General features: G+C 35.0%; 2 protein-coding genes across 2 annotated transcripts; both read left to right on the top strand.

Moving 5' to 3' along the window:
• The first annotated feature begins 625 nt into the window (after window positions 1–625).
• On the top strand, window positions 626–2,523 carry LOC18014977 (bidirectional sugar transporter SWEET7). Its single transcript, XM_006396933.2, has 5 exons — window positions 626–782; window positions 899–935; window positions 1,279–1,660; window positions 2,005–2,124; window positions 2,354–2,523. Exons 1-5 carry the CDS (start codon window positions 734–736, stop codon window positions 2,498–2,500), a joined length of 735 nt encoding a protein of 244 aa, XP_006396996.1. The 5' UTR covers window positions 626–733; the 3' UTR covers window positions 2,501–2,523.
• Window positions 2,524–2,805: 282 nt separating this feature from the next.
• Window positions 2,806–5,755, top strand: LOC18014838 (protein ZGRF1). The gene is made up of 8 exons (XM_006396932.2): window positions 2,806–2,999; window positions 3,540–3,774; window positions 3,873–3,944; window positions 4,084–4,152; window positions 4,670–4,735; window positions 5,040–5,117; window positions 5,222–5,371; window positions 5,526–5,755. Exons 1-8 carry the CDS (start codon window positions 2,895–2,897, stop codon window positions 5,642–5,644), a joined length of 894 nt encoding a protein of 297 aa, XP_006396995.1. The 5' UTR covers window positions 2,806–2,894; the 3' UTR covers window positions 5,645–5,755.
• Window positions 5,756–13,415: the final 7,660 nt, after the last annotated feature.

Below are 13,415 nucleotides of genomic sequence, written 5' to 3'. Positions count from 1 at the left end.
ATTTTTATTGAATTGATTCATGCACATAAGTCAAATATCTAAAAAACTGTGCTTTAAAACTTTTATAATTTTTAAAAAATTTTTACAACTGTATATTATCGAGTATCTTATCAATAAATAGAATTTTAAGACAATAAAATTATTTTAATTTTTGCTAAATAAAAAATCACATTTTTTAACTCGTATTAAATCACAATAAAAACACAACACGACACTTTCAATTAAAGGGCCATATTTTTTATTTTGCGGACTTTGACCACTATTTTATTGAATAAATACATAAGTCATAACAAATTATTCATCATTGGGCTATATCATACTATAAATTGGTTAAAAAATTACTTAAATACCACAAAATTTATACTTATATACAATATATACAAGTATTCTAAATGTGTGTTAGTTCAACCACCTTACAAAGTTAGTTTACAATACCAAAAGGTCCATAATTACTGAGTTACTCATATTTTATTTCACATGGTCCATGCATTTATTCACACATATGTGATGTATGTATCAATGTATGTCACATCATAGCATTTGTATTTTATGGTCTCTTATAGCCTTCTGCATTTCACTATATATAAACACCACCAGTCGACCAGCCTTCTCCTCTGATTATTAGCTGAAATAGTTTCTCAAATCACTAAAAATAATTTCGTCTTCATAATTTTCCTCTTCTTCTTCTTCTTCATCACCACCATTACCATTATTTTCAATTTCAATCAAAATTATGGTGTCTGCACAGTTGGACCTTATCCGAAAGATTGTTGGTGTAATAGGTAAAGTAGTCCCGATTATTCACATCTACAATTTTTGTTTTAAACAATTTTCAATAGCCTACCATTTTATTTTAAATAATGTGTTTCTTTTACACCTCATATGATCAAATTTGCAGGAAACATCATCGCTCTATGTCTGTTCTTATCACCAACGTAAGTTTTCACTTTTCACTAGACTTTTTAAATAAAATTTCGATAGCAATGAAACATAAATGAAGGGTTTTGTTTTAGCCAAAAAAAACATACATGAAGCGAGATTCATAAAGCATATATTTATAATTGCATTGTTTCATAATTTCAAGACATGGTTCCTCTTCAAAGTACTGAATTTTTTGGTATCTTTCCTCACTAAAGTTTTTTAGTGACTTTTTTTTTGCGTAACCACAATATTAAAGCTGATAATTTTCTAACATAACAATGTTTATAATATCGTAAAAAAAAATTGTAGAGTTTATTTACTAAATTTCCTTCCAAAAAAAATCTCATTACATTTCAGGTCAACATTTATTCGAATAGTGAAAAAGAAGTCAGTGGAGGAATACTCACCAATACCATATCTAGCGACTCTCATAAATTGTCTGGTTTGGGTTCTCTATGGGCTGCCTATGGTTCACCCTAACAGCACACTGGTCGTTACAATCAACGGCACAGGGATTGTCATCGAGATTGTGTTCCTAACCATCTTTTTCGTTTTCTCTGGCCGCCAAAAACAGCGGTTGGTAATAGCCGGTGTTTTAGCGGTTGAAATGGTGTTCGTGGTAATTCTCGCTGTTTTGGTCTTTACACTCCAACACACTACAAACAAACGTACGATGAGCGTTGGACTCGTTTGTTGCGTTTTCAACGTGATGATGTATGCTTCTCCATTAGCTGTCATGGTATGTTTTTATTCCCTAAATTTATTTTTTTTTCTAAGAATTTAGCATTAGTTTACTTATAAAGTTTAATTATTTTTTTGATTCAATGTTTAATGTTAGGCGCTTTTTTGGACAACTAATGTTGTTAGGATTTTAAAAGTTCAAGTAATTTTTTGTTTGTTTGGTAAAATACTGTAAAGAAAAGGCTGTCTTTTAAAGCTTAGCTTTTAAAGCATAATGTTATTTTATAGAATTTTTATTTTGATTAGTATTTTATAGATATTAGTATTTTATAGACATTTTATTTTGACTATAATTTTTCCTTTTTTTGTTGTGGCTAAATAATTACATGGAAAAATATAAAGAAAATGGTAATACAAACAAAAAGCGTGGAGTTCATGCCGTTTTGGTTGTCGCTAGCTGGGTTTCTAAACGCAGGCGTTTGGACAATATATGCACTCATGCCTTTGGACCCATACATTGCTGTGAGTATTTTTTTTCTCCCTCTATTTCATTAAAATTTCATGATTCACCTGTAAAAGTAGATTTAATATCTATTTAAAAAATGAAATAATATATCTCTACCTAAATAATAATCTATGATAAAATAAAATAGTGTTTCTTTTACTTATAGGGTTTTAAATCTTTAATTGTTTATTTTGTTTATGAGTATTTTTACCATTGCTTGTTAATAATAAACTTTTTTTTTTTCAGATACCAAATGGAATTGGATGTGTATTTGGGCTGGCCCAATTAATACTGTATGCCATTTATTATAAAAACACCCAAAAGATAATGGCAGAAAGACAAAAACAATCAATTGGTGAATTAAGTTTATCCCGTGCAATCGTTCGCATTTGATCTTAGAGAAATCAAAATTTTCAACCATCAGATTATAAGACTTGTTATCGTTATTTTGTTTTTGTATTCTAAGACTTTAATATGCGAATAAGATGAATAATTTCGTTATTTTATTTCAGTTTTCGATAAGAGTAATTTCGATGTCCATTATTTTTGGGGGTTACCTATCTCTTTTCAAAGTATTGGGTGTGATGTTAAAACTTTTGAGATTATGGGTGCTCAAATTCAAAATTGATCAATCGTTCTTCATCGGGTCTATCATATTCGTCGTCACTACGCAGTGAAAATCATCATAAGCGCGAATCTATTTTCTAAATCAAATTTTGAAAAACTACAACAATTCGCGATTCTCTTTCTTCTCGGAGGAAGGAGAGCGAGAATTAAGAAGGAAAAAATGTCGGAGAAGAAGAGATGGGTTGCGATGTATACGAAGCACATGAAGCAGAAGAGAAAGGTCTATCACGATGGCTTTCTGGATTTGCACATCACCAGAAAAAAGGTTTTTCTTCAGTCTATGCTTGATATTTTCTCATGTGATTACTCGATTAATTCCACTTAGATGAGTTAGATTTGGCGGAATATACTGTATAGTTTACTTGGTATCCAATCTCGATTTTTGTTTTTCTGAATTTTGTTCACAGTACACGAAATTGGAGGCATTATGCTTTGATTTTGGTTTCGAAGTATGATTGATTTAGTGAAATATGAGCTCTTAGACTTGGATTTTAGATTCCGGAAGAATTTTTCAATAAGAAATTCTGTAAATGAACTGAGTGATTTGTGCAGATCTGAAGCAATTGTGGATCAGTAACATCGAACACATATTTGATATTCGTATTAGACCTCATTTCACAAAGGATTTCTAAACAGTAGTTTTTGTTTCAGGATCAGCAAAACGTCAATTTTAATAGGTTTCTTATCTGAATATTGTTGCTTGGCCAGCTTAGAAACTTGTTAAATGGGAAAATATATCAATCTCTTTATCTTCATCTGTTTAGTTACAAGCTTCGGGAGCTAACCTTGTGAACTGAAAAACCAGGTGATGCTTTATGACGAGGCCGATAATCTACTTGAAAGCAAGATGTTAAAGGCTGACGAAGTTGTGAGCTCAGGTGAAACACTCACATTTCAAGCATATCTTGTGGATATATGCGAACCAGATGGTGGAAGCAAGCCTTCATCTGATATAAAGGTTCAACCAAGTGATCAAGGGTGTGCACGGAAATCATTTGCAGTGCTCAGGCCAAATTTCAAGAAAAATTCTCTTCATTCTGGTATGTGTTCCTGCTATCCACACTCTTTGGAATTTTCTTAGAAACGTGTTTCCATCTTGAAAAGACTAATCTACTTATTTTCCTTTTGTTTCTTGCAGAAGAGAAGAAACCTAACATTGTGAATAAATTCCCGTCAAATAGTCTCAGCCCTTCTCAGAAAATGATTAGAGGTGAGTTTAGTTGCATTGGTACTATCGGTTAACTTTTAACTATTCTTAGCAAGAACTTCTGATGGCCTTTTGTCTAATTCTCGTGAAGAGTGAAATTTGAGCGGTGCTGGCTGCTGACGTTTTTCTTTTACAATTTCAGTATTCAAAAAGAGAGAATTGCACAAGTATGGGGCACTAAGTCCAGACACTGTAAAGCCAACAACAAAAGGTTTGATGCTTTCTTGTCCTTTCTTTCGAGAACTGAATGTGGAACCTTTTCATAGCTGAACTTTGGCATTTTGCTAAATTCAAAATTGATGCTTTCTCCATCTGTAGCTGAAGTGTATCCATTAAATCTGGCACATTGTAAGGTGGTTAACATTTTCAACTGTTATCGATGATACTGATGGATGATAGTTAATACAGTGAGAATCATGCTATGTATCAGTCCTGAACTCAGTATCAATCGTCTTAGTCATGTTCTTGCTGGATAAAATTGTCGCTTTGTTTTCAAGGGTCTTCTGGAGTTTGTAGACACCTTGTATCTAATAACCTTTAATGGGATGGAAAATAAAATACAAAATATGTGTTTAATAAAGTTCATGTTAGGGATAGAATACTCTCTTCATGTGTTTTGGGGTTGTAATAATAATGAAAATCAAACATTGAGATAGAAACGCAGAACGTACATGTATACCTATTGATTTTGTGCACGATATGACTAACAGCAGTCAGCAAGTATGCAGGTTCACCTCTTGGCTCAGCTAATAATGGAAGCACTAATAAACCCTTCATTAACTCTCCTTGTGATGGTAAGATCTGCGACATCCACTCACTTCATTTTTTTTTGTTTCAGAAGCGTTGCCTCAGCTTAGTTACAGTTATTGCACACTGTCTCTTTCTTAATACAGAGTCCTAAGTAGTCTAAGATATTGAAGTTGTTTTGTACCAAGAAAATTCCTCACTAGAATAGGTTTGAATCGTAGGACTCATGCCTTTCAAGCCACAGTCAACACCAAACACCAGAAATGTTGCAATCATTCTAGTGTTTGAAGTGGCAGTAGGTTAAACTGACATAGAGTCCTCCTAAAATGGTGGTACTGTTTGAATGTGCAGGAAGGTCCGGTACAGATTCAAGGCGAGAGAATGATAAGTTAAGCAAGGATGTTCCTCCACATAAGCCCTTACGTGATGGTGAGTCAAAGTTCATTTGAATGTTTGTGTTTTTTAAAATACCAATGCATGAGAATCATCATGAGAACAGACACGAACTTAGGATCGTTTTTTTTTCCTTGCAGTAAACCAGATACTCTCCATTCTTCAGAGACCGAGTGTTATAGAGACATGTTCTGATAATCATAATCTAGAAACGTCAGTGTCGTCAACAAAAATACATCCAGAATCTGATACCAGCAAAAAACAGAAAATGGAGTCTGTTTCATCCAGTGGTAATTCCGATAACTTAATATAGTAATCAAAATATAAACAGAAATTAACGGCAACAGATTTAAAGTTAAAGTTATTTGAAACTATAAATTTATCACCGAATTCTAAAAGAATCTCATTAATTACAAACATTTATTTGGCTTATCTGAGTTGCAGCAGCATCTAAGAGTTCACTTCCCCAACAGTTTATGGTTCGAGAAACGTCAACGGCCACAACAACTGTTTGTTCAATGACTCATCAGAGCGACCCTCCGAGTTTTGACCTCGGAATTTAAAGCAAACATAAAATGTCACTTTTTACATAAACAGGTAACTTTTTTTTTTTTCATTTTACATAAGTAACCAGAAACAGTGTATTATTATTTGTGGAACTCAACGAAGTACAAGTGAGGTAATCTTCAAAGTTACTTGGGGCAAGAATACAGAACAAATAAACCGCTTAAAACAAACTGAAACTCACAAATTATCTTTGCTGACCATTATTCTTTTTCATTATATGGTCCAAGTTCAATACATCTTAATATTATTAAGATAATGTGAATCTAAGACATTCAAACATTTGATACTTGAACATCTGATCACTGCCAATCACCTACTCGGTTTGATGATCCTCCACATCCTCCACATTCTTGAGCGGAAATACTGTGATCCAAACTTTGGAAGCTCACATCGGTCAACTTTATCATCTCAAATGTCTTGACTTGAAGGATTGCAAGGAGCTCATATCTCTTCCGGTGCTTCCACCAAACCTTCATTGCTTAGATGCACATGGTTGAGACTTGCTGACTACAGTCGCCAACCCACTGGCCTTTCTTAATCTGACCGATCAGATTCATTCTACATTTATTTTCTCTCAATGCAACAATCTTGATAAGGTTTCAAAGAGCTATATCATATCCTACATTGAGAAAAAGAGCCAGTTGTTGTCTAGTGCACTCAACCGCTATAATTTGGTACATCCCTCTCATCTCAAACTTCCTAAAACGTCTCTGCACTTTTTGGAGATTCTTATGGCGATTCTACTCTTTTGCATAGTTCTGTTATGGAATCATATACTGGAGCTTGCTTTCCCGGGTGTGAAGTACCTGAATGGTTCAGGTACCAAGACTATGGACCAAAGATAGATAAAACCTTAACTAGACATCGGACTGAAAACCAGGTTATCGGGGTAGCTCTATGTGCAACTGTCTCATTCCGAGACTACAATGATCAAATCATCGGTTTCTTAGTGAAATGCACCTGCGAGTTCAAGAATGCAGATGGTTCTTTGATGAAGCGTTTATGTTGCACTGTTGGAGGAACTTCAGGACTAGAGATGGAGCCACGAAAGATTGAATCAGATCATGTCTTTGTTAGTTTCTTGCAGATCAAGAAACAGAGCGGAGAGGAAGATGAGACGGCGTGTAGTTATACTAGAGCTTCCCTTGAATTTGAAGTGATAGATGGTTCAGGTAAGTTGGTAGAGTGCGAGATGAAATGCGGTTTCAGTATGGTGTATGAACCGGAGGGAACTGATCATGATAACGTCTATTGGGAAGTGAGCACTGATGAATCTCCAATGGTGGATGATCACAGTGTCCATGATGACGAACAAGAAGTGGATGTAATTTCCATGGATGTACAATCTGATTATGATGTGGGTCAACAAGAAGAGCAAAGACCTTGCATAACTTTAGCAGACATTAGCAATGCCAAACTTGAAACAATCAATGATTCACATCAAAATATGGATGATGAAGCATCTTCAAACGTAGCAGCTAACTCTGGTGCTACTGAAAATGTCAACGGTGAGGATACACTTGCAGAAACTCAAAGTACGCAGGAACCTCATATGGCTCCAGCGACAGCTGAGGGCGACGAAGTCATCACTGGTGAAGTAAACACAACATGCTTTTCATTTTTGCAGAGATTTATTCCTTGTCTTGAGAAGAAAACAACTTGAAAACCAAATCACAAGGACAAACAAGTTCATAGGTTTAATTTTCAGGAAGATCTTTTAGTTTACTAATTCATAACGCTAAATGATTGATTTCACGAAATTCTCTTAATGATTGATGCCACTAATCCCATACAATGAAGCATCTACCATCATTGGAAGCTCGGCATTACATGTTCTAAATCAAATTTGTAAAGTTTTATATATTCTTTCAACAAACAAAAACAAAGCATTCATCGATTGGTTAAAATAAATGTTATATTCAACTCAAAAAAATTAAAGAAGCTAAATTTAGATAAAGCAAGAATAAAGACATGGCAAAGGAACGAGTCTTTAGCATGTCCTACGAGTGCGGTTGACCTTAATAACAAACAAATCTCATCTACAAATTCCAAATTTTCAACAACACAAAAACAAACTTTTTACGGAACCTTTTAAAAAAAGAGGAAACTTCTTGAGAGATATAATTAAATTACTTATAACATATTATATATATATATATATATATATATTTATATTGAGATAGAGAGAAAGAAAGGGAAAATGGCGGGACCAGAACAAGCGGCAAAACAGTCCAGTGAAGTGTTGGGGCAGAGGCGAGCGTTGGGGATGTGTCCGGTGAGAGCGGCGGCGGTTGGATTTGTGGTAATCGGTGGACTTGGCTATATGGTCTTGTACAGCAAGAAGAAGCCAGAAGCTTCAGCTGGTGATGTCGCTAAAGTTATGTCAGGCGTCTCCGGTACTACTGAGAGCACTCGTCCTCGTAATTAGTATGTCGCTAAATCTTTCTTTATATTTGTTATATTTGTTTCTTTTATATACTTTTGAATCGCTTATATAGTGAATCTTAAATATTTTTTATAAGACTGTTATTTTTGAGTTTATTGTTTAATTGTTTTCAATGTCAAATCTTCAAATTGGATTAATTGCTCTTACAAATATATTTGGATAGTTTAAAAGCGTCTCTATACTATCACCGGCTGTACTCTAAAGAATAATGCAATACAAATTTTGTTTTTGTTTTTGTGATATATATACTAGCACTGAGTCTATGTAGCGTTCTACGTACGTTTAATCCTCTACTTACGCATTGGAAACCTAGATAGAAACATAAATTTTCAAGAGCATAGCGTAATAGATCTGTATTTAACCGTTACATAAATTTTCTTGAAAAACATCTTGAAAGAATATTACGTCAAAATTGCTAAACTATAACATAACCAAACAAGTCACAATTGTTAGACCTTATAATAGGTCTAAAAATGGATCGGATGCAATGGAATGCCTATCATCACGATTGCTTTATTTATGCGGTTGTACAACTTGGCAGAATACATGGTAAGTTAATATTTAATCTTGATTTGTATGATTTTCTAAAATAAAATAAGGAAAATCATAAAATAGATTGCTACCGGAATCATCAACTATTGTTTTATATCATCGGATACATATCCTTTTCAATTTTTTGATTATACGATTCTCTTTATCTTTTCTGTTTTTTGTTTTTTGTGATATATTCCAGAACATTTTTCCATTTGAGTACAAAAATATTTAATAGGAACATATATATTATTTAGTGTGGGACAACTAGTATTATTGTTAACAATTTAGACTAATTAATTTTTTTATTGGGGGCAGTTGCCCCCAACTCATTGTACATACCTTTGCCAGTGTGACCAAGCAGAATATTAAAGAGCAGAGAGTAATGTTTTGCATACAAAGAAATAAAGCTATAACATGACAATAAAGAGATTTTATTTATTATTTATGAACTATAAAACATATATATATATATTACAGACACAAACAACAATGAATATATGTTCACGAAAAAGGCATACAAACTAAAAAATACATTTTTCTAAATGATCTATCTCACCCTTTTTATTTATTAATTTATGATACAAACAACTTTTTTTTAAAAAAAATCTCTCTCTCTTTAAAATCTTGACTTTCTTTTCCATGAAAATGACTTGATCTCAAGAAGATCCAAAGTCCTAATGCTAGAATGAACTCTCCAATTGGCAACGGCGCCAAATTGATAGTAGGAATTTTTCAATCCTTGATCAATTCCTCAACTACTCATGTCATTGTAGCACTTGAGGTATCAATCCAAATGGAGAGATTCTAGACACTAAGACTATGAGGATCAATTCTTAATCCAAGTCTAACTAAACAGATGAGTTGGTAACCAAGATTATCTAAAAGCATATAACAGAACAAGCAAGAACAAACAGTAATTAAGAATTAAACAAGCAAGAGAAACTAAACAAACACTCAAATTCAAATAAAAAGAAAGCTAAACCTCTAGATGTGATCATTGATCAGGGTGCTTTAAATGTGAATTCATGATGCTAAGCAAACAATACAACACTTGCAAATCTTTAGTCTAGACTTCCAATTCAGATTAATTCATTCTCATGACAGAAATCCCTTTGTTAATTACCAATTCAAGACTAATTCCCATTAGTGAATAAGCAATTAACAAGCATAAGGTTCCAAGTCTAACATGACCAGACAGCCTCTTTGTGCATCAAAATAAGAGCTAAGAAAGACTGAATCTTATACAGAAAGATAAAGCAAGCATCACATGATCTCAAATTCCAATTAACTTAGAACTCTAATCTAGATTAATCCTCTCATGAAGGCACTAACCTCTACACTAATCCATTTTCAAACAAAATCATCATTTGTGAAATATGAATCAATGAGCATTAAGAAACAGTTCTAATATGCCATTCATGCATTTAACAATCATTCCCATGACATTAATGCATAAACCCTTAGTTAGCTTTCATTCAGGCATTTCATCAAACACTTTTGGTGCATGAAAAACCCAGATTCTAGACCCAAGTGATGTGCAAGGATCTAGCATTAGGATCAGCTAACTAAGGAAAGGAGAAGAGAATCTAAGCTTAAACAATCATTAATCTACATCTAAGCACCCTAATCTACACACCTAGAAGCTTAAAAGATGACTACTCACTAATCATGAAGAACACATCTAATCTTTTGCAAGAGATGATGTTAATCATGATTAGAAGCAGAAATGAGATGATGAGATGATGAGAAACAGACTTAGATTGATTAAATCCTTGAGATCTCTCTTAATCCAAAACGTTTTTACACTAAAAAGGAAAGAAAACTAGAGAGAAACTAAGAGAGAAGATGATCCCCTTGGGTTTTTCTCCAAAAAGCTATATATACTAAGTGCTAATGAACCGGGTCAGCCCAGGACAAACTGGGTACTGACCCGGCTCAGTTGGGTCAAGTGGAAATCCTGCGGGTCAGTTCAGTATGTCCCAGGTCGCACACCTAAGTCGCAGTAGATGAAGACTTGTCTTGTGAAGCCTGAATCGCCTTGTCTTAGCCGCACGCCTAAGTAGGAGTGTTTTGCGAGTGTTGCTGCGGCTTGGTCTCCTTCCTCTCCAACTCGCAGGGCTAAGGCGGTTTCTGGGGAATGTAAAAACTGTGCGGGTTGGTCTCTATTGCACCTAGGTCGCAGGCTCAAGTCGGAGTGATTTGCGAGTGTTGCTGCGGCTTGGTCTCCTTCCTCTCCAACTCGCAGCATCCAGAGCAGCTTAGACCACTTCGCATTCCGGAGAGTGTAACTCCTATGAGACTTGTCCGAATTGAATGATTTCGGTTGCAGAAGACAGAGGACTCATTTATCTCCAACTTTTGTGAAGAAAGCTTCGGTGCTTGGGAAGTGTAAGGCTTCCTGGAGGGCACATCTTTGCAGTGCATGTACACGACCAGAGAGAGGCGTCTAGACATGTGTCCATTCCGGAGACTGTATCTTTCTGCTCATAGATCCGAATTGAATGCTCTTGGACGTTCTGGAAAGAAGGCTCAAATGTCTATGGTTCTCATGAAGGACCCGGAAACTAAATCGGCCTGGAAGTGCACCGTCCTTCGCATCCTTTAGAACTGATCTGCTCGGTCCGGAATACCTGCGAGACTGGGGTTCCTTCCGACAAGCTTATCTCTCTGCTCACGCGTCCGAATTCCACGATTCTACTTTCTAAGAGACCGTGATGCAATGCTCTCCAACTTCTATGAAGCACCCGCCGTCTGAATCGGACCGGAAGGCTCCCCGGACAGGCGATCATTCAGGGGTATCGGATTGCTCCGGAATGAGTGCGAGACCTGTTCGTCTTCCGATTACCATATCTTTCAGTTCTGTGGTCCAAATGCCTTGATTCCAACTGTTATGAACTCTTGACTCAATTATCTCCAACCTTTATGAAGACTCCGACAGCTAAATCTGACCGGAAGGTTCCCCGGACAGGCGATTTCGGAAACGTGTCTGCACCCGGAGATTTTGGCCGAGAGACTTGACCGCGGTACGTGTTATTGGCCGAGAAAGCTACCCGCGGGAAGGATTTTGGTCGAGAACCTTCGACCTTCAGTACACCATTTTGCCGAGAAACCCAAAATTGCTCCTTTTCACCATTTTTGATCATTCCAACTCCATTTCTTCATCTGAATCACATCATCCACTCCAAATTGGCTCCAAAAGCACCTGTTTAACACTCCAAAACATGCAAAACTCTCTTGGACCTAATGCAATCTCCTAAGTCCTAAAACAATGCCTAAAGACCTAAAATGCATGCAAATGAGACATGATTCTGACTAGAATATGTAGATTAAATGATGCAATTTATGAATATATCACATTTCTGCTGTTAACATTGAGTCACCTTCAGAGAATTTGTTTCCTGATTTCATTATCTTAAGCTTCTCTTTTGACCTTATAAATATTTTCTTTCCCATGTTGCAAAACTCGCTGTATATAAAATTATTCATTCTTATTAAAAAAAGTTCTCAATATTTAAGATAAAGAGAGAGAGAGTAGAAATGTACGATCATGGATCATCTCCAACCAGCATCATATCTCCCTCATCATTAGTGAAAACTATTTCCCATTAATTGCTTGTACGCAGCTCGTTTTTGAGATCAAAGAGTTTCTCCAGTTCTTTGATTAACTGATTGTATCCATCAAGAATATTTAAATCCACAGCTCTTCTTATGACTATACCTTGCATCTGAACCTGTTCAATAACTATAACAAGAACATGTGAACTAACCATAGTCATCTTAATCTTTAAAAAAAAAATTATGCATTTTCTTATTTTAAAGTGTATCAGAATAAGAATTAAGGAAGTTATATATATTCAAGGAAATTCTTCTTTTAAAAAAAATAATTTTGAATCATACCCATGTCTCAAATGTTTTAGTTGTACACTAAGAATATGATAATTTTTTTCCATATATACCTTGATACGGCTTCTAGTAAACTTGCTTTGGATATGTTTTGGCGATGTCAGAGTTTGATTTTTTTCAGGATTATTTTTTTCAGAGATTTTGAAAATTTTGGATTTTTGGTGTGATTCAATCTGTTCCATGGGATCTTTTGTTTCGATTGGAGTGGTCAGATCAACATCAAACAATCTGTAACTAGTGGGTGCATCGTTGGTGGTCATCTTTTCTTTTATTGGCCTAGCTATTTGGTCGTTATAGTTTGGTTTGGACATGTTAGGGACTGAGTAGCTCATCGGCCAACCAGATGGACTCGTCGAATCATCAGTTGCATTGCAATAACTAAGATGAGGAACACTCATCTAAGGGTTCATGCATGATTGTCCAATATCTTTGTCTTAAGTCAATGTAGGAGTCTACAGATCTGAACCTATAAATAGAAATTTAATGAGAATTGTTTCATTATAAATTTGTAACTTATTAAAAAATGTTGTTTTACTGGTTTTTTTAGCTTGCCGTGAACATTTGTTTTTGAGCAAAGCTAACTGGTGAACGTTTATATGCTCAATTTTCCAAGGTGAAACCTTATCAGGTCTTGGAATTAAAGCAGACTGATCCTATTGTACCTACAAAAATAGAGTTAGTGAATGTTATTTATTACTCTTTTGGAATGGTACTCTAATATAATGTCATAGTAAGTGGATTTAGGGAGAATCTTACTTCTAAACATCGTCATTCTGAATCTTGCTAATGAGAGGAGAAGTCTTTCTTCCCAATTATCGTTCCAGTATATCATTTTCAATGAAAACAAAAATTAATACATCATATTTGGAAACAAATAACAAGAA

Source organism: Eutrema salsugineum, unplaced genomic scaffold, assembly GCF_000478725.1.
Source record: "Eutrema salsugineum unplaced genomic scaffold, Eutsalg1_0 scaffold_3, whole genome shotgun sequence".
Classification (NCBI taxonomy): Eukaryota; Viridiplantae; Streptophyta; class Magnoliopsida; order Brassicales; family Brassicaceae; genus Eutrema; species Eutrema salsugineum.
Note: the sequence above shows the minus strand (reverse complement) of the source record. Positions and strands in the feature narration are given on the sequence as shown.